This window comes from Micropterus salmoides, unplaced genomic scaffold (genome assembly GCF_014851395.1).
Source record: "Micropterus salmoides isolate LMB-PRFRI ecotype aquatic unplaced genomic scaffold, ASM1485139v1 Ms_hic_scaffold_6, whole genome shotgun sequence".
Lineage (NCBI taxonomy): Eukaryota > Metazoa > Chordata > Actinopteri > Centrarchiformes > Centrarchidae > Micropterus > Micropterus salmoides.
This window is the reverse complement of record NW_024044348.1, coordinates 13,812,002-13,836,989: the sequence shown is the minus strand read 5'-3', so window position 1 is coordinate 13,836,989 and position 24,988 is coordinate 13,812,002. Positions and strand designations below refer to the sequence as shown.

Genomic DNA, 24,988 nt, shown 5'->3' with positions numbered 1-24,988 from the left:
CTCTGTTGAGCCAATCACACAACCCAGCGCTGACTTCTGCCCCGATGAAACGTTTGGAGATAAAACTCGCTCCAAATGGAAAGTAAACTTCTTTGATCGGCCCTGTTGAGCCAATCAGATTTCAGCAAAAACGAAGATCGGTCCAAGTTAGGAGGGGCCGCTCATACACCCCCTCTATATTGAAAGTATTGGTTTGGCCCAGTCAGAAACACAGACAGTGTTCGCTGCAGCAGGACTGGACGCAAAATATGTTAATAACTGCTGAGTTCATGTGATGGCGAAGTATATGGGACTAATTCAATGATTATTGGGTAATGGGAAGGATTTGGCTGTCTTACAAGAAAGAAAATGACTCCAAAAGTGGGGAAAGCTCAATTGTACCTCATGACTGTAATGTGCTCTAGAAATAAATGACTGGCTTATTTTACATCTACACAAAACAAAAAGAACTACTGAGGTGATCATCCTGTACACAAATTAAACATACACATAATTAAAACATTTATTGCAGTAGCTGTATACCTGTAGAGTAGTAACAAGGATTAACTGTTTCAGTATCTGTGATGTCAAACACCCTCACAACTGACAAACATACTGCGATAAGCAAATCACTCCATCCCACTTAACTTCTTTATATTGTGACATAAATATGATAGTGCTTTACAAACGGAATGTCTCCTTAATGCACAAATCAACTCTATTCCAACAAAATAAAATGACACAAAATGATCAAGGTAATTTTTAAAAGCTATATCTTTTAGCATGCTATTCCATTGTGTAATTTGCCTTCCATGCTGTGGAATAAAACAAACCTTTTCAGACATTAGAATGACAAATGACCTTTCATGATTGACCCATTATTTGCACATGCCTTTGTGTTTTTCTTCAGTACCAACAACTTGATTTTGAACTTTAATATCTGTGTGATTATGTCTCTAAATTTGGCAAACATTCAATGCATAAGGCATTTGATTATCAGTCAGAATGCTCTCTGTAGCCAACATGTTCTCATCATTTAAATAAGCACAATTTAGTGTTTGAAGAAACATCATGAAGGCACAGTGATTAAAGTGTTTTTGTAACCTGTTTTTTTTCTTATGTATGGAAAATAATAGTTTGTGTGGAAATAATATATATATATATATACACATACATATATATATATATATATTATATATATACATATGTCAATCAATTGCAGGTACTACTGAGCGATTGCACTCAGTTAAATCACAATTTGAATAAAATCTATACATATATAAGATAAACGTTAGATAAAACATTTAGCCATTTACAAATATATTGCTATTTAATTGTACTGAACACTGTCAAAATCAGTTTATAGAGGAGAGCTTTCCGAGCTTTTCATTTTTATAATGCACATATTGAGCAATGACATCCTTCATACAAAATTGTTTTTTTTAAAAAAAGGTTTGCCTGTGGTTTTGCATTAAAATTATAATGAAATATGGGGAACATTGAGTATATTATGGAATGGAAATTTGTTTCAAAATCAACTATAGGGTTTTTAAAGAATTAGGTAAATGTTTTCTTGTTGTAAGTTATGCCACATTATAGCTCTTTGTCCAGTTGAAATCCCAAATCCTTACGACAAGCCATTATGATGACAACAGCCAACAACTGTCCTATTCACTGTGGTTATTACGGGTACATGATTGTTAATAAGTCTTATTTACAAACACATAGACAATGACAGAATAAACAAGTGTCCACTAACAGTGTTATTAGATCAACACTTTTTGAAATGTAATTCCATTTTCTTTGACTGTGTCGATTAATATAGTCCTGAACAACTCAATAACAACCACACCACAAATATCTGTATATACTGGTCAGCCATGGTAGATTTTTTTTTTCTTGTATTCGGTATTCATTTTCTCCGCATGTCCTTTCTCCACTTGTCCAAATCACACATGAAGTGGACATAAAATGTTACGTTGAAGAAATCCTAAGAGGTTCATAAAAAAGATGTTTCCTCTAGAGCCATAGTAAGGTTGTAGAATTAGATAACACAGCATAAGCACTATAGTTTTGTGGCCTACATTGTACATGTGGCTATCACAATGCAGAAGCATAAACTTAAGTGGGCAGAGATGAAACACGAAAGAAAACAACAAAACAGTAAAGGAGCTTAGGTGAATTGCTTCATCTGTTTACTGTGTCCAGATGTAAGGACGTCTCTCAGCACAGAAGCAAAGTCCGTCTTATAGCTGCTGGTCCTTCGGGCTGTCTGGGCAGGAGGCTGGCTGGCACGACTTCAGACTCACCAGTGGAATATCAGCCATGCCACTGTTGGTGAAGTGTCCCTCTCCGCTTCCAAACTGCTTCCTGTCACCAAAATGCTCTGACCGCCCACTCTCATTTTTCCAGGTTCTAGTCAGAGTATGTCCATTGAGAAGTTTGTCCTTGGGACCCCACTCCCTCTGAGACCCAAAGCCGGACACGGGTGACTTAGGATGCTGGTATGTTGCCAAGGTCGGGGGCATCCAGCAGTTGTCTGAATGTCCCAGGACTAGGCATTCCTGTGTGCACATCTCTGTAGCTTCCACTAGGCCACGAGGTCCCAAGGGGCCATCTAAAGAAGAAAAAAATAAACAAAAAAATATATTGAGATCAGTGATAATAACTACATCGTTACTTGTTTGTTACAGTCCCACCCATGACCATATAAAATAGGACAGAAAATGAGGAGTTTAACACAGAATTTTATAACTATATGTCATGTACCTATAGAGTAAATTTATAGAGTTCTACATAAAAGTAAAAGTCCCCCACTGGTGTTCAGAGAAAACATAAGAATGGGGAAGAAACAAGAACAGGAAACTGAGGCTATGGTGGGCACAGGCTCACCAAAACTGGACAGTAGTAGATTGGAAACATGTCACATGGTCTGACAAATCTTGATTTCGGCTGTCACATGCAGATTGTGGGGTCAGAATTTGAAGTAAACAACACGACCCATAGATCCATCCTGCCTTGTGTGTTCAGGCTACTGGTGGTGGTGTAGGGAATGTCTTCTTGTCTGACATTAGGCCACTTAATACCAGTTGAGCATTGTTTAAATGCCACAGCCTTCCTGAGTATTGTTGTGGATCATGTGCATGCCTTTGTGGCCAGAGTCTACTTATCTTCTAACAGTTACTCCCAGCGGGATAATGTGCCACTTCACAAGCTGGTTCAACCAACATGACAATGAGTTCATTGTCCTCCAATGGCCTACAGATATCAACCCAATAAAGCACCTTTAGCAATTTGGTGGAACAAGTGATTTGCAGAAGGAATGGGCAGCAGACAAATCTGCAGTAACTGCATGATCCTGTCATGTTAACATGGACCAGGATCTCTAAGGAATGTATCCAGCACCATGTTGAATCCATATAACGAATAATTCAGGCTGTTTTAGGGGCAGGGGAAGGAGGTAATGGCGGTCCTACCTTTTTAGTGACTTAATTTCAATAAAGAGCAAAGAAAAACATCTGAACTGGCATCAGCTCGGTTCCTGTGCTCACTGAGGCTCTTAAGCTCACATATGGAGGTACAGGTCATGCGAGTTGAGAGCTGGATTCAGTGGACCAAGTAGTAGTCTTAAAAAATTAATGAGCTGTGCCTTTGGGAGCTAGAGAGCATGTGGGGGTTATAGATTTTGAAGTAGATGAAAGGATGAATGAGTTCTCTTTGAGTCAGTCATTTGAGTCCAAAGTTTGAGTACAGTGTCTATATAATAAACAATAAAAAAAATTACTTTACACAACAGACAAATAAGAGATGGCAGTGAGTTTGACTAATATTCACTCAGTAATTAGGCTACCCAAACTAGCCAACTTTCTTCATCTCTTTCTCTTTCTTCTTCTATCATTGAATCTCAAACTTTTAAATAAGAGATTATTTGACACTATTTCCTGCAAATAGTTGCTGTGTAAAAAAACACAATCAAAGCCCTGTCAGTACCAGTAGATTTCCAGACACAGTTTGGAAATCTATTCTTTTCACAAACATTTTAAGAAATCACTTTCCTCTCTAACTCATTACTACCATTGGGCTACTCCTTTGATGAACATGCATCACCACTGAGACATAAAGAACAAATCAGTGTTTCGGGTGGTACAGTATTTTTTTAAATATAATTTGTTGAATTTTTCTTCTTTGAGTTTGTTTTATTTTCCTATCTAAAGTATGTTTTTGTCCTAAAAGAGAAAAAACTATTTGTCCAAATGTGTTCCTTTGGTTCACAAAAAGCTAACTGGAAGGTGGGAAGGTTCTATAATATTTCAAACTCCTGCCTGGACCTGTTACTCTTTTTGCTAATTTAACACTTTTTCACTTTAGCTTATACAGGAGCAGAAAATATTGGAGAAATTTTATGCTAGTTTATATTGAGTCTACTGTAGGTTAGTTGAGTGGTTAAGATGTACACTGCTCAAAAAAATAAAAGGGAACACTAAAATAACATATCCTAGATCTGAATGAATGAAATAATCTCATTATTCTTTACATAGTTGAATGTGCTGACAACAAAATCACACAAAAATTATCAATGGAAATCAAATTTATCAACCCATGGAGGTCTGGATTTGGAGTCACACTCAAAATCAAAGTGGAAAACCACACTACAGGCCGATCCAACTTTGATGTAATGTCCTTAAAACAAGTCAAAATGAGGCTCAGTAGTGTGTGTGGCCTCCACGTGCCTGTATGACCTCCCTACAACGCCTGGGCATGCTCCTGATGAGGTGGCGGATGGTCTCCTGAGGGATCCCAGACCTGGACTAAAGCATCCGCCAACTCCTGGGCAGTCTGTGGTGCAACGTGGCGTTGGTGGATGGAGCGAGACATGATGTCCCAGATGTGCTCAATTGGATTCAGGTCTGGGGAAGGGGCGGGCCAGTCCATAGCATCAATGCCTTCCTCTTGCAGGAACTGCTGACACACTCCAGCCACATGAGGTCTAGCACTGTCTTGCATTAGGAGGAACCCAGAGCCAACCGCACCAGCATATGGTCTCACAAGGGGTCTGAGGATCTCATCTTGGTACCTAATGGCAGTCAGGCTACCTCTGGCGAGCACATGGAGGGCTGTGTGACCCCCCAAAGAAATGCCACCCCACACCATCACTGACCCACCGCCAAACCGGTCATGCTGGAGGATGTTGCAGGCAGCAGAACATTCTCCACGGCATCTCCAGACTCTGTCACGTCTGTCACATGTGCTCAGTGTGAACCTGCTTTTATCTGTGAAGAGCACAGGGCGCCAGTGGCAAATTTGCCAATCTTGGTGTTCTCTGGCAAATGCCAAACGTCCTGCACGGTGTTGGGCTGTAAGCACAACCCCCACCTGTGGACGTCGGGCCCTCATACCACCCTCATGGAGTCTGTTTGAGCAGACACATGCACATTTGTGGCCTCCTGGAGGTCATTTTGCAGGGCTCTGGCAGTGCTCCTCCTGCTCCTCCTTACACAAAGGCGGAGGTAGGTTGCTGGGTTGTTGCCCTCCTACGGTCTCCTCCACGTCTCCTGATTTACTGGCCTGTCTCCTGGTAGCGCCTCCATGCTCTGGACACTACGCTGACAGACACAGCAAACCTTCTTGCCACAGCTCGCATTGATGTGCCATCCTGGATGAGCTGCACTGCCTGAGCCACTTATGTGGGTTGTAGACTCCGTCTCATGCTACCACTAGAGTGAAAGCACCGCCAGCATTCAAAAGTGACCAAAACATCAGCCAGGAAGCATAGGAACTGAGAAGTGGTCTGTGGTCACCACCTGCAGAACCACTCCTTTATTGGGGGTGTCTTGCTAATAGCCTATACTTTCCACCTGTTGTCTATTCCATTTGCACAACAGCATGTGAAATTGATTGTCAGTGTTGCTTCCTAAGTGGACAGTTTGATTTCACAGGAGTGTGATTGACTTGGAGTTACATTGTGTTGTTTAAGTGTTCCCTTTATTTGTTTGAGCAGTGTACATTTATAAATTATTTTAGAAATTGATGTTTAAATGGATATTGAGATGATGAGATTAATAAAATGAAATTAATATTTATACTTAAAGTACATTTTTGACACTGAATCAAAATAATAACCATAATGTGAAAGGCTTGTTAGTGTTGATCACACTGAGAATCAATCTTTATGGTTGACACTGAAAAGCTCCCTTGTGGTCAAATTGCTTAAAGAAGATGTGAAGCTCAGCTGAAAGCCTTCCTTTGTTGCTATGTAGTGACTGTGCATGTGAATAGAGAATAGTATTTGCTGACTAAAGTTAGAAAACATTGCCACTGTCAATGTGACAAACCCAATTAACACAGCCAACTACTTTTATAGTGTGTGCACAAACACACCATCAATATAATAAGAATGTATTAATTAAAAAACTTGATTGTCAATTAAGAACACTATTTAATAAGTCTGTCTTTAAAGCACCAACTTCTAATTATATAAGGTTTGCATTGCTCTAGATTTCTTTTTTTGTGTGTAAACTATAAACTGTTTTATAGTTTATAGTTGAGTTGACACTCCTCTGAGACAGTCTCCACAAAAGTTAAACAATATAAGCTTAATTAAAAGGGTGATATTAATTGCAGGGCTACTGTATTGGATTGCATTACATTGTAAAATTGATTTCATTGTGGCCTCCCCTTGCATATTTGCAGGCCACAAAGTTCATGCAAGTCGATACGTGTTAGCAATTAATATTTATATATTTTGTTTTGACAGTGACTAAATACTTGTTCTTAGCATCAATATTTTCATCATACGCCTTGCAAAGCTTATCTTTGCGTTATCAAAGATAAAAGTTTTTTCATGAGGAGAGGAATTATTTCTTGCTCATATGCTTTTACATGTCTTCTGACCTATGTGGAAATACAATTATGAATGGGGTGGAAAATAAGACAAGAAAATGCTATTTTACCTATTGGCTTTTGCTGTGTTGTTAAAACAGGCTTACTGTGGATCAGTTGTGTGTAAGACAATTTGAATTGATGTAATTCTAGTTTAATAAGAACATATCATCATATTTCACTAAGACTTGCTGCATGGGTTCTGGCTTTGAAAGGAGATTCTGATGTATGACGTGAATAAAGCCAGGGCCCAAAGAGAGAGTCAGTCACTCTTCTGCATGAATATGGAGTCCATCACAATAACAGGCACCTATAATTGGCATGTGAGGAGTCTAACCAACACACACATTATCATAGTTGCAATAATACATGGTACCCAGGAGACAGCAAGATGAATTCCTCGAATAAGATTGTGGTCGAGTGAGTTGACATCTAGGGAACAGTTAAGAAAGAGAGATGGAAGCAAGAAAAAGGACTGCACACATGTGTATGGTGTGCAATGTTACAGGAACTATTTACAGACCTGACATTTATGTGACTTTTGATTCTTTTGTGTTATTAGATAAGTTATTATAACAAAGGCATGATCATGGTGAAGTAATTGTTTCCAACATTTTAATCATAATATGAATGAAACAAAGAAATCTTTCAGTGATGTGTGAATCACTGTATATCTATATGTGGCATTAGCAGGGTGTGTATTGATTACAGCAAAACTAGGTGACTGTAATGTCTGTATCTCATTTTTGTAACAAAAGCAAAGCCATTCATTAATCAAGAGCATTTTATGCTTTGCTATTCCCCCAGTGTAATAAACATGACCATTTGCATGTAGATTGGTACAATCAATGACCCAAGTGGGCAGCAGAGGATAATTTGAATGAACCATTTTCTCTTCTAATCTGTGCATACCTGCTGTTTGAGACAATGAGACAAAGCCTTATTGAAAGACCACTTGAGGCATAGAGCTGATCTAAATCTATGCAAATACAGTAATATTATATGTATATAATATAGGCCAGTGATTCCCAAACAGGGATAGTTGGACCTTAGGGGGTACTTCTGCAGTTACCACCAGGAACGATTGTGGAGTAGCATAGATAAGAAAAAATAAATCCACTTTGTGTTCAGCATGGGCCAAATGGTGGTGCAGTGGTTAGCATTGTCCATATGGGTGGAACCCTTCTGTGTGGACTTTGCACGTTCTCTGCCGGCAAGGGTTTTCTTTGGGTGCTCGGGTTTCCTACCACAGTCCAAAGACATGCAGGTTAGGTTAATGGGTGACTTTAATTAGACCGCAGGTGTGGATGTGAATGCAGTCTGTCTCTATGTGTCAGCCCTGTAATAGAGCAGTGACCTGTCTAAAGTGTACGCCGACTCTCACCCAATGTGTGCTGGGATTGGCTACGCGACCCTCAAGGAAAAGCTGGTATAGCTAATTGATTGATGGATATTTGTGTTCAAGAGGAAACAGCCAATTAAGTGTCACAATAGCCAATAAAGCACTAGCGACAGTAGGCCAACTGCACAAGAAAAGTCTCTTTACTGACTCCATATACATGCAATACCGTATGTCGATGGAGGTCCTACTAGTGTGCAGAAATATGTTGGTCCATTTAATTAAAATGGCACTGTAAGATGTAGAACCTCCCATCAGCCGTCCTTCCTCTGGAAAAGACTTTCTGACATTGAAAAAGAATGAGTCCAGATTCAGTCCCAGTTTATTAAGCACCGCCTGTAACCTACCTAAATTCCCACCTTACTAGCCATTGTCTTACCTTTATTTACTTTTTTGCAGTTTGTCATTGCATTAATTCTGTTGTGGCCTGACCTACAATTAACCAGTGTTTTCATATCCACGTAATCAATACATGCATACACACAGAGATAAATCCTTATTTTCATCTCTTTTTACTCCATAGCTCTACATGACAATCTTCACTATTAATAGAGCGCTCTGATTTAACGTGACAGACACTGACCATCAAGGCTTATTAGCAGCTAACTTCTTCTGATTATCTTTTGCCCTAGAATAAGCTTGTTTGCCTCATTACATTCTGATTTCCCACTCTGTAATCAGAATGGCATCTCATGTCTTGTATCACCACTGTGAATAGGTTGGTGATTGAGCATATTGTCAGTGACACTGAATTTCATAATTTCATTATAACTGTATTATTTGACTATTTCATATAAAGTCACATCAAGTTTTATTTATATAGCCCAGTATCACAAATTACAATTTGCCTCAAGGGGCTTTACAGTCCGTACAGCATACAATATCCTCTGTCCTTAGGCCCTCAATTCGGATAAAAAAAAAACTTTTTAACAATGCACAGAAACATGGCTGTCCAAAAAAAAAAAAAGCATAATCAGGAATCTGTCACTGCTGAAAACTGTGTAACTTGCCCACAGGGTGTCAAGTGACATCCTGCTACTCCTGCTGGATCCTTGAAGAGCTGTGGACAGACGATAAGCACCATCACACCATGACACTACAACTATAGATAAGAGGCCGCTGGGTATGTACGCCATTGTACTGTTGCTCAACAAACTTGTAAATCTCAAATAGATCCTGTCTGGCCCAGTAAAATTGGAGATTAAAGTCTTTCATGATTTTTGCTTATTGCTTATGTATGGAAATGCTAGTTTAAAAAAAGAAGATTTAAAGTTAAATACACGTGAATTTGAGCCAAGTCAGTAGCTCTACTGTACCTTAGCTTTTTAAGTGAAGTAAGAAAGCATAAGCTATAAGCACCAAAGCTTTGCTGCAAACATGGCTTTCTATCCCTATAATTACTTAACAGACAGTATTAATGTTATGTCACTCATTCCTTTCTAATATACAGGTGCTGGTCATATAATTAGAATATCATCAAAAAGTTGATTTATTTCAGTAATTCCATTCAAAAAGTGAAACTTGGATATTATATCCATTCATTACACACAGACTGATACATTTCAAATGTTTATTTCATTTAATTGTGATGATTAAAACTGACTAATGAAAATCCCAAATTCAGTATATCCGAAAATTAGAATATTACTTAAGACCAATACAAAAAAAGGATTTTTAGAAATTTTGGCCAACTGAAAAGTATGAACATGAAAAGTATGAGCATTTACAGCACTCAATACTTAGTTGGGGCCCCTTTTGCCTGAATTACTGCAGCAATGCGGCGTGGCATGGAGTCGATCAGTCTGTGGCACTGCTCAGGTGTTATGAGAGCCCAGGTTACTCTGATAGTGGCCTTCAGCTCTTTTGCATTGTTTGGTCTGGCGTATCGCATCTTCATCTTCACAATACCCCATAGATTTTCTATAGGGTTAAGGTCAGGCGAGTTTGCGGGCCAATTAAGAACAGGGATACCATGGTCCTTAAACCAGGTACTACTAGCTTTGGCACTGTGTGCAGGTGCCAAGTCCTGTTGGAAAATGAAATCTGCATCTCCATGAAGTTGGTCAGCAGCAGGAAGCATGAAGTGTTGTAAAACTTCCTGGTAGATGGCTCCTCTCTTCCTCCAGACTCCTTGATTTCCAAAGGAAATGCAAAATTGAATTTCATCAGAGAACATAACTTTGGACCACTCAGCAGCAGTCCAGTCCTTTTGGTCTTTAGCCCAGGCGAGACGCTTCCGACGCTGTGTCTTGTTCAAGAGTGGCTTGACACAAGGAATGCGACAGCTGAAACCCATGTCTTGCATACGTCTGTGCGTGGTGGTTCTTGAAGCACTGACTCCAGCTGCAGTCCACTCTTTGTGAATCTCCCCCACATTTTTGAATGGGTTTTGTTTCACAATCATCTCCAGGGTGCGGTTGTCCCTATTGCTTGTACACTTTTTTCTACCACATCTTTTCCTTCCCTTTGCCTCTCTATTAATGTGCTTGGACACAGAGCTCTGTGAACAGCCAGCCTCTTTAGCAATGACCTTTTGTGTCTTGCCCTCCTTGTGCAAGGTGTCAGTGGTCGTCTTTTGGACAGCTGTCAAGTCAGCAGTCTTCCCCATGATTGTGTAGCCTACAGAACTAGACTGAGAGACCATTTAAAGGCCTTTGCAGGTGTTTTGAGTTAATTAGCTGATTAGAGTGTGGCACCAGGTGTCTTCAATATTGAAACTTTTCACAATATTCTAATTTTCTGAGATACTGATTTTGAGGTTTTCATTAGTTGTCAGTTATAATCATCAAAATTAAAAGGAATGAACACTTGAAATATAATATATATATAGTCTGTGTGGAATGAATGTATACATTATACTTTTTGAATGGAATTACTGAAATAAATCAACTTTTTGATGATATTCTAATTATATGACCAGTATATATCACCTGTATATCTATATAAGACAGATAGGCAAACAGACAGACCACTAAATCTATCTGTCCACTGCAGATGCACTATCTACAACCTGGATGAGTAATTAGTATAATGTATAAAGTATAATGTTAATATAATAGTATACTGTGTGTATAATATATTAATTATATAATGTTACATTTGTTAATTTTATTCATTATAATTTCATATGATACATCCATAATATACTAAATAGCTCACCACTAGTATAATAATAATTCCAGTTCAATTTTTGTGTTGTTTTAACGCATTAAATCGTGCAAGAAAAATGGCCTTCACTGTGGTTATCCTCTAAATTTATCACTGAATATTATGGTAGGTTGTAGTCTTTACTTGCACACTGTGCTCGTAAATCATTTCTTCAGTTTGCACATATCTATTTTTAGGGACATATGTAAATAAAATACTGTAAAGCTCTGCTACAACAGCATCAACAAGCATATTCAGCTCATTTTTTGCGAAGTCACAACTCTTCTACATAGATAAAGAAGTATATGTACTATCAGGTTCCCTTCATTCATACAAAGTGGCGTCCACATTGTTTAGTGCTCTTTTGTCTGTGCATACCTCGTTGCTCATGGTTACTATGCTCAAGAAACCATGTTTCTCCCTGTACACACACACACACACACACACACACACACACAAGCAAATAGCCAGTGGCTGATGTTTGGTGCAGAGCCCCTGAGTGCTTTAAATAACATTGAGGCACAGGTGTTGAGGAATGCAAGGGATTCAGAACTGTGTCAGATGGTGCTGACTTTTGCTTACAGCACTGTGCAAATGTTGCAGATGTCCACAAAGACAGATCACTTAAAGACAAAGAAACCATTAGATTGTCTCCTGATATGGAGTCATTAGGATATACAAAGGGGTAATCTGTTTAATTCTGCAGAAGCCGTTATATAAATGTGAGCCATGAGCAATAGCTGTTTAATGATGGACACTTTGACCAAACAGTATTCACATGCCTCTCTTTTAGTCCTCCTACTTAGCATCAACAGATCACAGATGTTACAGAGGAGGAGAGAAACATCCTCATTTTTGGCCAGAGGTTGTTTGCAACTATAAGGGAGTATTCTTGTTTTAGTCTGCTGGCTATTACTAATGAGATAACGTTTGGCTAATTAATTGGATGCACACTATCAGTGCTGATGTGCCAGTCCCACACCAACAACCTAGAGCCTTCACAATGGCAAGGGGAAACGGGTGGAGAGGGAGTGAGAGTGATTGAGTGCAGGGGGTGGTTTAGTGTCCATAGGGCTTGTTTATTTATCCATGCTGTTAAGCATGCCCAGATGTTGTTATTTGGGGATGAATGAGGCTTTGTTTTGGTCCAGTATGGGGGCTTAAAGTGCCATGCCGCTCAAAAACCCATAACATACATCTGGCAGATTAATTCTCTATGCTTTAAATCTGTTGTAGGTTTTCTCTGTGACCCTTTCATCCTCCGCTTTAAAACATACATATATACATATAGCATATGTATACAACAAGGCATATAATGATATACAGTATTATAAACAAAGCCTGTTTTCATAAAGATCTGCCTCACACCAAGAGCAAATGTATATAGCTTGGGGAAATGTGTGAGTGGTATGGTGGTTGATGTCCAACAAGGCATAGAATTACAGCTTCATATAACTTTGCAGCAAATTTGAAAACAGTTCCTGTGATCTACAGTAAAGGCTATCTGGGGTTGAATAGATATGATAGTGAGCAGAGCAGAACAGAGCAACACGCTGGATGCATCCTCGAGAGAATACTAGTCTGGCTGTTGGATCCTTTCTAGTGCTCCCTTTGAGGCCAGGCAGTAGCTTCTCATGAGAGGAGATGAAGGGCAGGAGGGAGTCGAAACAGAAAAAGAATACAAAGCTTGAGAATGGAAGTGAAGGGTGGTCAAAGAGGAGTTAGCAAGATGGAAGAGAAGGAGAGCGTGTGAGGGTGTGCAACAGTAAGAAAAACAAATACACAAAGCCTGTCAAAAAATGGCCGTCATTTGCATAATTTTCATGATCACTGATATTATTTGCTTAGATCTCAGATCAATTTGTAATTCAAATTTTCAACCAAAGGTACTCTCTAGTGGACTCACACATTTTCCTGTTAAAAGTACAGTTTACAGCAAAGTATGTGAGGAAATAAGTGTGTCACTGATGTTTGTGTGATTCCTGGTGGAAAGGATTCATTAATGCACATACCTCTTACTGTACTTTTATATATAAATACATGCGCTGTAACTCTTTATCCACTAAACCTTTCTGTCTAAAAATCTGACTAAATTTTCTATACTTTGAGGTAACATTATGCACAGAAGATTCAGGTTCAAATCTTCTCGGATATGCCTTTATCACCATGCTTTTGGTGTTGAGTATTTTTTACTTCTCTAATATTTGCCCTACACTATTGGATTGCAGGATTGGCATCATTATTTATGAATTGAGAAACATTCTAAAATGGTAATGGTACAGTAGTGCAGTCTGTTGCCAAAATACCCTGAAGCGCTTTTATAACTGCATGGTCTGACAGCCCATGCTACCGATTGACAATCACAGTTTTACTTTTGATCAAATTTTATCAGATCATTTGGTAAATAGCATTCACTTGAGACACAATTGATGTTTTGATTATTATAATTCACCTCTATTACAGTCTTGGGTCTAATTTGGAGATTCAAATTTGTAGCCACCATATAACAGTAAGGACCCATTCTGATGAGTAAGTCAATTTTTTAAAGTGGGAACAGCTATAAAAACCCAAGTAATTCAAAACGAAGGTTACGATATGGTAACCCTAGTTCTATAAGCACAGGCGGAGCCCTCTACTGGACTCTATGGGTACCACCTCCTCCAATCACACGCATGCACTTGTCCATTGAAATTTTATCGTGCACGTAGCCGACCACTGGGATGTTGCTACTGATATGTACAAAACGTATAAATAGCAGTGTCCCTACTGCCTCAGCATCCGACCACCTCTTCAGCAGACAGCGTCAGAGCGGCAGGGCTCATCGGTAGATGGCTCCGCCTGTGCTTATAGAACTAGGGTTACCATATCATAACCTTTGTTCTATCTCACACAAGCTCCGCCCTCTACTGGACTCTATAGGTACAGTGGGTGGAGCCCGATGACTGTCCGCCCTAGCCGCGACAAGCCAAAGTCCACCATGCCAACCCGGTCGGCCACAGGCCGGCAAAAGCCCCGACCACCACATCACCTAGTGACAGAATGGTGGGGCACCCCTGAGAAGCTCGTGGGACCGATAGGGGCTTGGCCTGACCTTTAACACCTGGACTGTCCTGACTTCTCACTGGAACGTCAGGCACTGCCATTGTATGTTCCCCCTCTACACCCAGTAGTCACCAGATCCTCGCTTTTCAGATCCTAGGTCGCACTTGCGAGCAGGATCCCGAGAAGAAGCCTGACATATCCAAGAGATCCACAAACAGGCACAGTAGGGGCCAAGATGCCATTGTGCAGATCTCTTCGACACACACCCTGCTGAAAAAGGGTCGTAGACACTTCCGAGTGGAATGTGCATGCAGGCTTGGGAGATTCATTCACAAAGCCAGCTGGCCAGGCTCTTCTTGGACAGGGTTTTACTGACTGCACTATCACCGAAACAGACGAACAGCTGACCAATGCATCGAATGGGGGCTGTATGCTCTACATAGGACGTTACCATAGCACACATGGACACAACAGATGGGGTAAGGGTGTGGAAAGCATCCAGATTTATTGTCCTGGACCTGAACATGCTCCTTACATTCTTAAGAACAAAAGAGGTGTGTTGTCTCAATCCAGCTGCATTGTGGACAAGAACCAGCATGCAGCTGGGGTGAACTGACAGGCACACAGCTCCCTCACCTTCTTAGCAGAGGTGAGAGCAAGGCGCAGGGCTGTTCGAGAGGCACAGATATTAGAGCCACCAACACAAGACACGGCACCGGTCGCTTTCTTCTTACACCCTGCAGAAAGAGTATCATGAGGGGATGAATGATGATCATGGCTGAATTGAGAACCACAGCAGGCAGTGGGTGTTGGCAAACAGATCCACCTCCTCACCACGCATCACCTTTGCCTCTTGAGGTCCAGATGCAGGCTGGCAAACCAACATTGTAGCTGTTGCCTGTGCAGTAAGCTCACAGGGACCACCTGATGGACTACTGCCCTCAAGCGCTTTTGAAGCTGCCCCCTGCTGCAGCCTGTGGACCACCAAGAGACGCGCCTCTCTCAACAGAATTGCTCTTGGAGTGTTGCAGTTGAGCACAATCCCCAGTTACTCTGCTCGCTGCAGCGGCTGGGGGGGAGCTCTCTTCCAAATTGATTGCAACCCCCTGAGAGGCGAAGCGTAGAAATTCCCTGTTACTGTGTCACCTCAACATGAAATAGGCGTCTTTCAGGTCGATGGCGGTGAACCAGTTGCCAGGCTGCACTGGCTCCAGCAGTTTCTTGATCATCTGCATGTGGAAACGCCATTTTGTCCATTATGCTGGTTCAGGTAGCAGAGATCCAGAATGGCTAAGAAGCCTCTCGTCTTTTTGGGGACCAAAAAGTACATGGAGCAAGACCTCTGTGCATGTAATGCGCAGTGATGCCCTAAGACAACCACCTTCAGCAGAAGTTGCTGGATCTCGGCGGCCAGGAAGTGTGTGAATGTGTACACGTAAACAACACATCTTCGGCACTCTCCACCGCCAAACTGGAAGTTTAGCCCGGGGGGGGGGGGGACGTTGAACGGGCTATAGTGTCCCTGCACTATCCCCAAATAACAACACCAGGTGTCCTTGAATACCCCACAGTCTGTTGATCCGTGGTGTCCTTGAACGCACTACAGCTCGCTGCTCAAATGACGGCCCAACGTGCAACAGTGTCACCGTGAGCGCGTCGTCAGTGGAGCAGTCAATATCAACACAGCTGCCGAGTGAAGCCGAGTCAGGACAGGGCATCCTCCTCTCCACTGCAGCGAGCTGCTGCTGGGAGGATGAGCCACTGTTCACTGTGATAAAGTGCCCCGGGCGCATTGCTGGAAGAGACGTGTTGTCTGGTTGCGTCTCTCCAGCTATATCTGACCTAGATTGGCATTAGCTCGGCTTGTGCCGTTGCAGCTAGTCAGCTGAATGCTGCGCTGCTTTGGTTGAGCATATGTTGACAATGCGGTTGTGTGTTTTAGGAACACACACACACACACTGTCAGTGAGCTAACAGTGTTCCCGTGGACACTATCGTGAGCTCACGGGGTACGCAGAGTTAGCTCGCATTGCTGCATTGTGTCACTGTCATGACGGCAGCCCTTCACTCGGCTGCCAGGCAATGTAGGCGACCCGTTGCGCGGGCAGGACAGCCGGCTAGCAAGGAGGAAGCCCAGGTCCTACTACCGTCTTGCTCGGATGCCACCAGGAGAGCGATGTGGGACACCAGTGGTTTGACTAGCGAAGCAAAGACCCGGGCCCTCCAACTGTCTCTTTCGAGCTTAGCAAGGAGAGCAGTGTGGGCTGTAGGTTGGATCATAGCTTAGCATCGGTGAACGTGCAGTTTTGTGGAGACTGAAGCGCGTTACGCACCGAGCCGAAGATGGAGGGGGTTCAGTAGGGAGGAGAATGCTCTTTAGGAATGTACTGTATTTAATCAGTTGAACATTCACAGCATTTTCAGTGTGTACACAGCAGCACATGAAACACAAATAATTGCATGCTGGACACATAACGGAGAGAGGAGGTCTGGTGGTGTGCATCAGCCTCTGTCCCTCTTTCACCCTTCTTTTTTATTCTTTATTTTTAAATAAATAATAAGGCTTAGACTTTTTCCAAGGGCTGCAATCGAAAAGGCCGTGGTGTCCTTGAACGCACCATGGGCCGGAGTTGGAAAAGGCCGACCGGGCCATGAACGCATCACAGCTGCTGAGACTGTGGATGATACGTCACTCGGTGTTGATGTCAGCGTCAAGCTCACAGCTTCCATGTGAAGCAGCGGCAGGGTAGACAGCCTCGCCTGCTGCCACAAGGCGCTACGAGACGCTCGTGGAGGAAACGAAACCAACCGAAGCAGCGAGCGATCTCTTTCGTCCCGCTATACCGAGAGAGACTTGACTTTGGCTGTCTCTCTCCGGCTATAGCAGACTAGCCTAGCTGCTCTGTGAACGCTCCGTGAAAGAGATGTCGGCAGGGCGGCGTGTCTGTTTATGTAACACACTTTCACTGCAAGTGAGCTAGCAATGTGCCTGTGCGAGTCCTCATGGGCGCGCTGGGAATGCAGAGTTACAGTAGACTGCTGCATTGCCCAATTTCCACGGTAAGAACAGCTTGTTTCTCGGCTGTCACGTGGAGTAAGTGGACCATTATGGCCGCGCGGACTCGGTGGTCAGTCTAGCGAAGTGGACGCCCGGGCCTCACCCACCCTCTAACTCGGTTCTGACTGGGAGAGTGGCATGTGTTTCTAATAAACAGTTTAACATTCACAAGCATCACCACGGTGTACACAAGCAGCACATGTTAGAACAGTGGCTTCATGAACACAAGGCTGCAGGGCGAACCCTTAGCCTCACCCCAGGAGTTAGCTCTTTGTTGAGAGAAGTTAACTTACCTCTTTGAGGAATGTAATTAACATGTTTTACTCAAAAAACGGTTTCTACATTCTCAAAAGCCTTACCGTAGTGTACACAAGCAGCATATGTAAAACAATGGCGTCTTGAACACCAGACGGGGATTGTGGCAGCGTCAGCAGGCCTCTCTCCCTCCATAACGGTCACTTGGCCAGTCGCTCCCTTCCCCGGGCGGGGGGGGGGGGGCTGGACTCGGCACGGGTGCAAAGAAAATTTTCTAGAAGTTGCGACTCCATCCATGGAGGGGGTGAATTCAGTGAGCAGTTCGCCGTTTGCTGAAGAAAAAAGGATGCTGAGGCAGTAGGGACACTGCTATTTATACGTCACGCACGTATCGGTAGCGACGTCCTAGTGGTCAGCTATGTGCACGATAAAATTTCAGTGGGCAAGTGCTTGTGTGTGATTGGAGGAGGTAGTACCCATAGAGTCCAGTAGAGGGCGGAGCCTGTGTGAGATAGAACGTATTTCCAGCTTTCTTTCCTTTTACCCCAATGCTCTCCTCCACCAGTCTTCCCTTAAAATTCCACTGCACTACTCCAGGGGTAAACTTCACATCCAAATTCCAAATGGAATATTATATCTATCTATATCTATTATAGCTATCTATTCTTTCTAACCATATTTAAAAGCTAACTTGATGTTTCCTCTATATATGTATATATTTATTTATAATTATTCATATATATTGTTGTTACTATTTTGTACTGTCAAGACATGTTAAGTCAGTGACAACAAGGCTGAATTCTCAAAAGCACAGCTTAATTCCAACTCTGCATATTAGATTCTAGACTTTTATACAAAATTTCAGTAAAGACATTAGTTAATATGTTATCAATCATCATCAATCATATACTTTATGTTCTCCAGTGCATTAAACCATCTGTCCTCTCATGCTTTGGGAAGAAGCTTAAGGCTGTTCTGAATCAGATATTGTAGACAGTCTGCAGAGCACAGTTTCAGACATACTACAAAGTCACAGCACAGGTCCAAAAGACTGACCTTTCCTGCTCATCTTCTACTGTACACCACAATTTTTTTTTACAGTTCTGGGTCATGCCACCTCCAGAGGTTCTTAGGTGACTCCTGTCTTTTAGACTGCAGCAGTGAGGAGGAGTGGAGGAGACGTCTGGAGAGTTTTGTCAGTTGGAGCATGTTGAACCATCAGCTTTATGGCTAAAAGACAAAAGCGCTTGTTATACCTGAGGTAAAAAAACAATGTCGGACACCGTAGTTTTCTCTGGACCCCTGCCAAATCTGACCAGTGATGACATGTATAGCCGCATGTCGTCATTCCGCCGCTGGTTGTCGAGGTGGTGTCCAGCAAACGATGTGGGCTTTGTTGATCATTGGCAGACTTTCTGGGGAAGACCTGGTCTGATCCGGAGAGACGGCATCCATCCCACTTGGGAAGGAGCAGCTCTCATTTCTAGAAATCTGGCCAAGTTTATTAGTGGACCAAATCCATGACAACCCAGAGTTGAGACCAGGAGGCAGAGTCGCAGTTTAACACACTTCTCTGCCCTTCTTTTTCAGCAGTTACCCACCCAAAACCCTACGCAGAGTCGCAGTCTAACACACTTCTCTGCTCCTCCATTTCAGGAGTTACTTAGTGAAAACCCTATAGTGACGGTGTCTGTCCCCCGACCATCGAAATTATTTAAAAAGGTAAACAGAAGAGGAGCTGTGCATAAAAACCTTATAAAAATTAAAACCACAAGAGCAATAGTGCAAACAAATAGGAGAGTTAAATGTGGACTCTTAAACATCAGATCTCTCTCTTCTAAAGGTGTACTAGTAAATGAACTAATATCAGATTATGATATTGATTTATTTGGTCTTACTGAAACCTGGCTGGGTGATGGAGAATATGTTAGCCTAAATGAATCCACCCCTCCCAGTCATATTAATACTCACATTCCTCGAGGCACAGGCCGAGGAGGTGGAGTTGCAGCTATCTTCGACTCTAGCCTATTAATCAGCTCTAAACCTAAACTAAACTATAACTCATTTGAAAGTCTTGTTCTTAGTCTTTCGCACCCAAGTTGGAAATCACTGCAACCAATTCTTTTTGTTATAGTGTACCGAGCACCTGGCCCGTATTCTGAATTCTTATCTGAATTTGCAGAGTTTTTGTCAACTTTAGTCCTTAAAACGGACAAAGTTATTATTGTAGGGGATTTTAATATTCATGTAGATGTTGAGAATGACAGCTTCAGTACTGCGTTTATCTCTTTGTTAGATTCCATCGGCTTCTCTCAGAGTGTTCATGAACCGACTCACTGTTTTAACCACACCCTTGACCTTGTTTTGGTGTATGGTATTGAAATTGAACATTTAGTGGTGTTCCCACAGAATCCCTCTTTATCCGACCACTGTTTGATAACTTTTGAGTTTGTATTGCTGAACTACTCGCCATTGGGCAAAAATTTCTATACAAGATGTCTGTCTGATAGTGCTATAGCTAAATTTAAGGATGCGATTCCATCAGCTCTAAATACATTATCTAGTCACAAAGTAACGGAGGACTCCTATGCTAATTTCAGTCCCTCCCAAATCGATCATCTTGTTGATAGTGCTGCTGGCTCGCTGCGAATGACACTCGACTCTGTAGCCCCTCTAAAAAAGAAAATACTAAAACAAAGACGGTTAGCTCCATGGTATAATACTGAAACTCGCAAATTAAAGCAAATATCACGGAAACTTGAGAGGAATTGGCGTTCCACCAAAGTGGAAAATTCTCGTTTAATTTGGCAAGATAGTCTTAAAACTTATAGGAAGGCCCGCCGTAATGCCAGAGCAGCGTACTACTCGTCATTAATAGAGGAAAATAGGAACAACCCCAGGTTTCTTTTCAGCACTGTAGCCAGGCTGACAGAGAGTCACAGCTCTATTGAGCCAAGTATTCCCATAGCTCTCAGTAGTTACGATTTCATGAGCTTCTTTAATGATAAAATTCTAGCTATTAGAGACAAAATTCACCAAGACCTGCCCTCAATTGGCACCGACTTATCTCTTAACTCAGGAACCTTAGAAACAGCTGTAGAACCAGATACATGTTTAGACTGTTTTGCTTCCCTCAATCTTTACCAACTAACTTCAATAATTTCTTCATCTAAACCATCAACCTGCCTCTTAGACCCCATCCCGACTAGGCTGCTTAAAGATGTTTTACCCTTAGTCAGCACCTCTATACTAGATATGATCAATCTATCTTTATCAACAGGCTATGTACCACAGTACTTTAAAGTAGCTGTAATTAAACCTCTTCTGAAAAAGCCCAAACTTGATCCGGATGTTTTATCAAACTATAGACCTATATCTAACCTTCCATTTCTCTCTAAGGTTCTGGAGAAAGCAGTTGCTAAACAGCTGTGTGACTTTCTACAGAGCAATAGTTTATTTGAGGATTTTCAGTCAGGATTTAGAGCTCATCATAGCACAGAGACAGCACTGGTGAAAATTACTAATGACCTCCTTATTGCATCAGACAAAGGACTTGTCTCTGTACTGGTTTTATTAGATCTTAGTGCTGCATTTGATACCATTGACCATCAGATCCTATTGCAGAGACTGGAATATTTCATTGGCATTAAAGGAACCGCTCTAAGCTGGTTTAAGTCCTATTTATCAGATCGATTTCAGTTTGTACATGTTAACGATGAGTCCTCCATGCACGCCAAAGTTACTCATGGAGTTCCTCAAGGATCTGTCCTTGGACCAATCCTCTTCACTTTATATATGCTTCCTTTAGGCAATATTATCAGGAAACATTCCATTAGCTTTCATTGTTATGCAGATGATACTCAGTTATATCTATCGATCAAGCCAGATGAAACTCATCAGTTAGCTAAACTTCAAATGTGCCTTCAGGATGTTAAAACCTGGATGAGCTGTAATTTTCTTATGTTAAACTCAGATAAAACTGAAGTTATTGTTCTGGGGCCTAAGCACCTCCGTGACGCATTATCTAAAGATATAGTTTCCCTGGATGGCATCGCCTTGGCCTCCAGCACCACTGTGAGGAATCTTGGAGTTATCTTTGATCAGGACATGTCGTTTAAGTCCCACATTAAGCAAATTTCAAGGACCGCCTTTTTTCACCTACGTAATATTGCGAAAATCAGGAACATCCTGTCTAAAAATGATGCAGAAAAACTAGTCCATGCATTTGTTACTTCTAGGCTGGATTACTGCAATTCCTTATTATCAGGCTGCTCGAAAAAGTCCATTAAGACTCTTCAGCTGATCCAGAATGCTGCAGCACGTGTTCTGACAGGAACCAGGAAAAGAGATCACATTTCTCCTGTTTTAGCTTCTTTGCATTGGCTTCCAGTAAAATCCAGAATAGAATTTAAAATCATTCTTCTTACCTACAAAGCTCTTAATGGTCAGGCACCATCTTATCTTAAAGAGCTCATAGTACCTTACTACCCCACCAGAGCACTGCGCTCCCAGAATGCAGGGTTACTTGTGGTTCCTAGAGTCTCCAAAAGTAGACTAGGAGCCAGAGCGTTCAGCTATCAAGCTCCTCTCCTGTGGAACCAGGTTCCAGTTTGGGTTCAGGAGGCAGACACCATCTCCACATTTAAGAGTAGGCTTAAGACTTTCCTCTTTGATAAAGCTTATAGTTAGGGCTGGCTCAGGTAGTCCTGAACCATCCCTTAGTTATGCTGCTATAGGCCTAGACTGCCGGGGGATTTCCCATGATGCACTGAGCTCCTCTCTCCTCTACTTTCTCTCCCTCTGTATGCAACCTTATCCCATTATTGCATGTTACTAACACAACTTCTCCCCTTTCTGGTAGTCTTGTGCTTTCTCGTCCCTCTCCTCTCTCCTCCTATCACTTCCTGCAGGTTTTCTGGCTCTGGAGCTGTGGAGTCTGGATCTGTGGCTGCGGGTCTCTCTCTCTCTCTTTCACTCTCTTTTTCTCTCTCTTTCTCTCTCTCTCTCTCTCTCACCCCAACCGGTCGAGGCAGATGGCCGCCCACCCTGAGCCATGGTTCTGCTCGAGGTTTCTGCCTCTTAAAAGGAAGTTTTTCCTTGCCTCTGTCGCCTAGTGCTTGCTCTTGGTGGGAACTGTTGGGCTTCTGTAAATATCATCACAGAGTACGGTCTAGACCTGCTCTTTTATGAAAAGCGCTGTGAGATAACTGTTGTTGTGATTTGGCGCTATATAAATAAAATTGAATTGAATTGAATTGAAAGGTACCAATCACATTTTTTGGGGGGCCCAATCTAGATCAACGTCCATTACTGTAATATTTCATATTTGCCCATATCGAACCGAATTAATTTTTGTTATATTTGTAATTATTTTTATTTATGATTTACTTCCATAGTGCAACTTTTATAAACCAAGATGAACATTGTGTGAGACCTGTGTAACTATACAGATAGAACTTCCATCATAGCTTTCCTTTGAGGGTCTCCAAACATGTGTTTTGTATATATTTTCTGTGGAGAGACAAGTGTCATTATGGATCTGATGTAGCATAAAAGTTGGCAAGGATTTGGTCAGACTGCCACATGAACAAAGTAAACATTTGAGTTCAAATGCAGTTTAATCAATGGGAGCACTTTAGAAGTGTGGTGCATCTAACAAGGGCTGTTGAAATGGAGCGCTGACACACGCTCACATGTCACGTTCACTCAAAATGATGCGCATTACGAAGTGGTTAAGTGTTTTAATTGAGATCAGTTGGGAGGTTTTGACACCTGGAGTACCTGCAACTAACAAACAAAGGATCCTAAATGGATCAGGCTTTACTTAGTCCATACCAATCCATCAAGATGCTTGAATCAAGCAAATCCCAGGTATCTGCTTCCAACATACCTACTGGTGATGAATTTTTAAAAGAATTCAGAGAGCAAATAGCAACTTACATAGTGTCCGTAAGCACAATGAAAATTGGGTGATGCTGCAGTTGTAGACATGCCTGGATTTTTATATTAGGAACAAACTGTACCACGCTGATAACATGGAGGAATAGTGCGGAGAAGGGAAGACTGTTCTCATGGGGTTCTGGTCTTTAGTACATACAACAAGAGACCAGAACACTGTTCTTTGTGTAGGTGTGCTAGAAGAAAAGATGCAGAAAGTAAGCTTGATTAACAAACTGGTGAAAACTATTGCATGGCCCGGAGCCTGGAGGTAGCAGCAATTGGGATTATGAGGCGTATAACTTGACTTCAATGTCGAAAATACCTTCCACTGCCTCTATGATGAGATGAAGCTACAGTGCAGAACATCTTCACTCTTTGCCTCAGCATCCAAACGTGTGCCCACAGCTATCACTGTAGGCTGTACAATGCTTTGGGACCAAGCAGCTCAAATCTGAGCAAGCTAGGAAGGAAGTGAGGCAGGATCTCTGTACTGCACTGCAGAAACTAAACAAGCCACCATGGACAGCTCACAACATCTGTATGCGCCAGAATCCAAAACATTTTAGCCTTTTGCTGTAATGTTTTCTTCCAGACATGTTTCTTCATATTCATGCAGATTCTCGCTCTGCATGAGTCGATACACATTGCAATTTCACTGTAGCTATGTTACTTCATTCACATTTGGATAATACAGTAGTACTGTGAAAATAATTTTTGGATGCAGCTATTTTTCTAACTCTGTCCTGGCACATTTGTAAAGAAGGCAGCTAGGAATACAAATCACCAAGGACTATACATTTGATTCTGTGTATTGTTGTTTACAATACCAGTCCTCACACCTTGTGAAGGGATACACTGCACATGGCCTTCTGTAGACTTAACATACAATGGAACTTTAACATTGAAAAATGCATGTTATTTGTGTTTTTCAATAAAAAAGTTGAAGAGAATGATTTTTATAGACTTGATTTGACAGCGCTGCCATCTCTGATAAAAGCTGGACATCTGACATTCAGACCTTCAGTCTGATAGTTATCTGTGCTGCCATCATCATGTTATCATCATCCACCACCCATTGTTACAGTCATCCATTTAACCATCCATAAATGACACAAATGAGTCATTCCTAAACTATGGCTTCCTAAACTATGATAGCCATTGTAGGATCAAAAAAATATATGTGCAATTTGTATATTTTGACCATATTTGTATATAATCAAGCATTGGTTAGTTAAGGAAGGATGATTCCCAATATTGCTCATCATTTTCAAACAGCGTCACTATTGAAC

At 41.7% G+C, this 24,988-nt stretch overlaps 1 protein-coding gene across 1 annotated transcript in view; it reads right to left on the bottom strand.

The window, feature by feature from the left end:
• Nucleotides 1–488: 488 nt before the first annotated feature.
• The window catches only part of LOC119890648 (protocadherin-9), a 232,708-nt gene continuing 208,208 nt past the window's right edge, over nucleotides 489–24,988 (bottom strand). Inside the window, 1 exon segment of the mRNA XM_038702007.1 lies at nucleotides 489–2,596. Within this exon segment, the coding sequence (XP_038557935.1) occupies nucleotides 2,226–2,596 (371 nt within the window). The 3' untranslated portion in view covers nucleotides 489–2,225.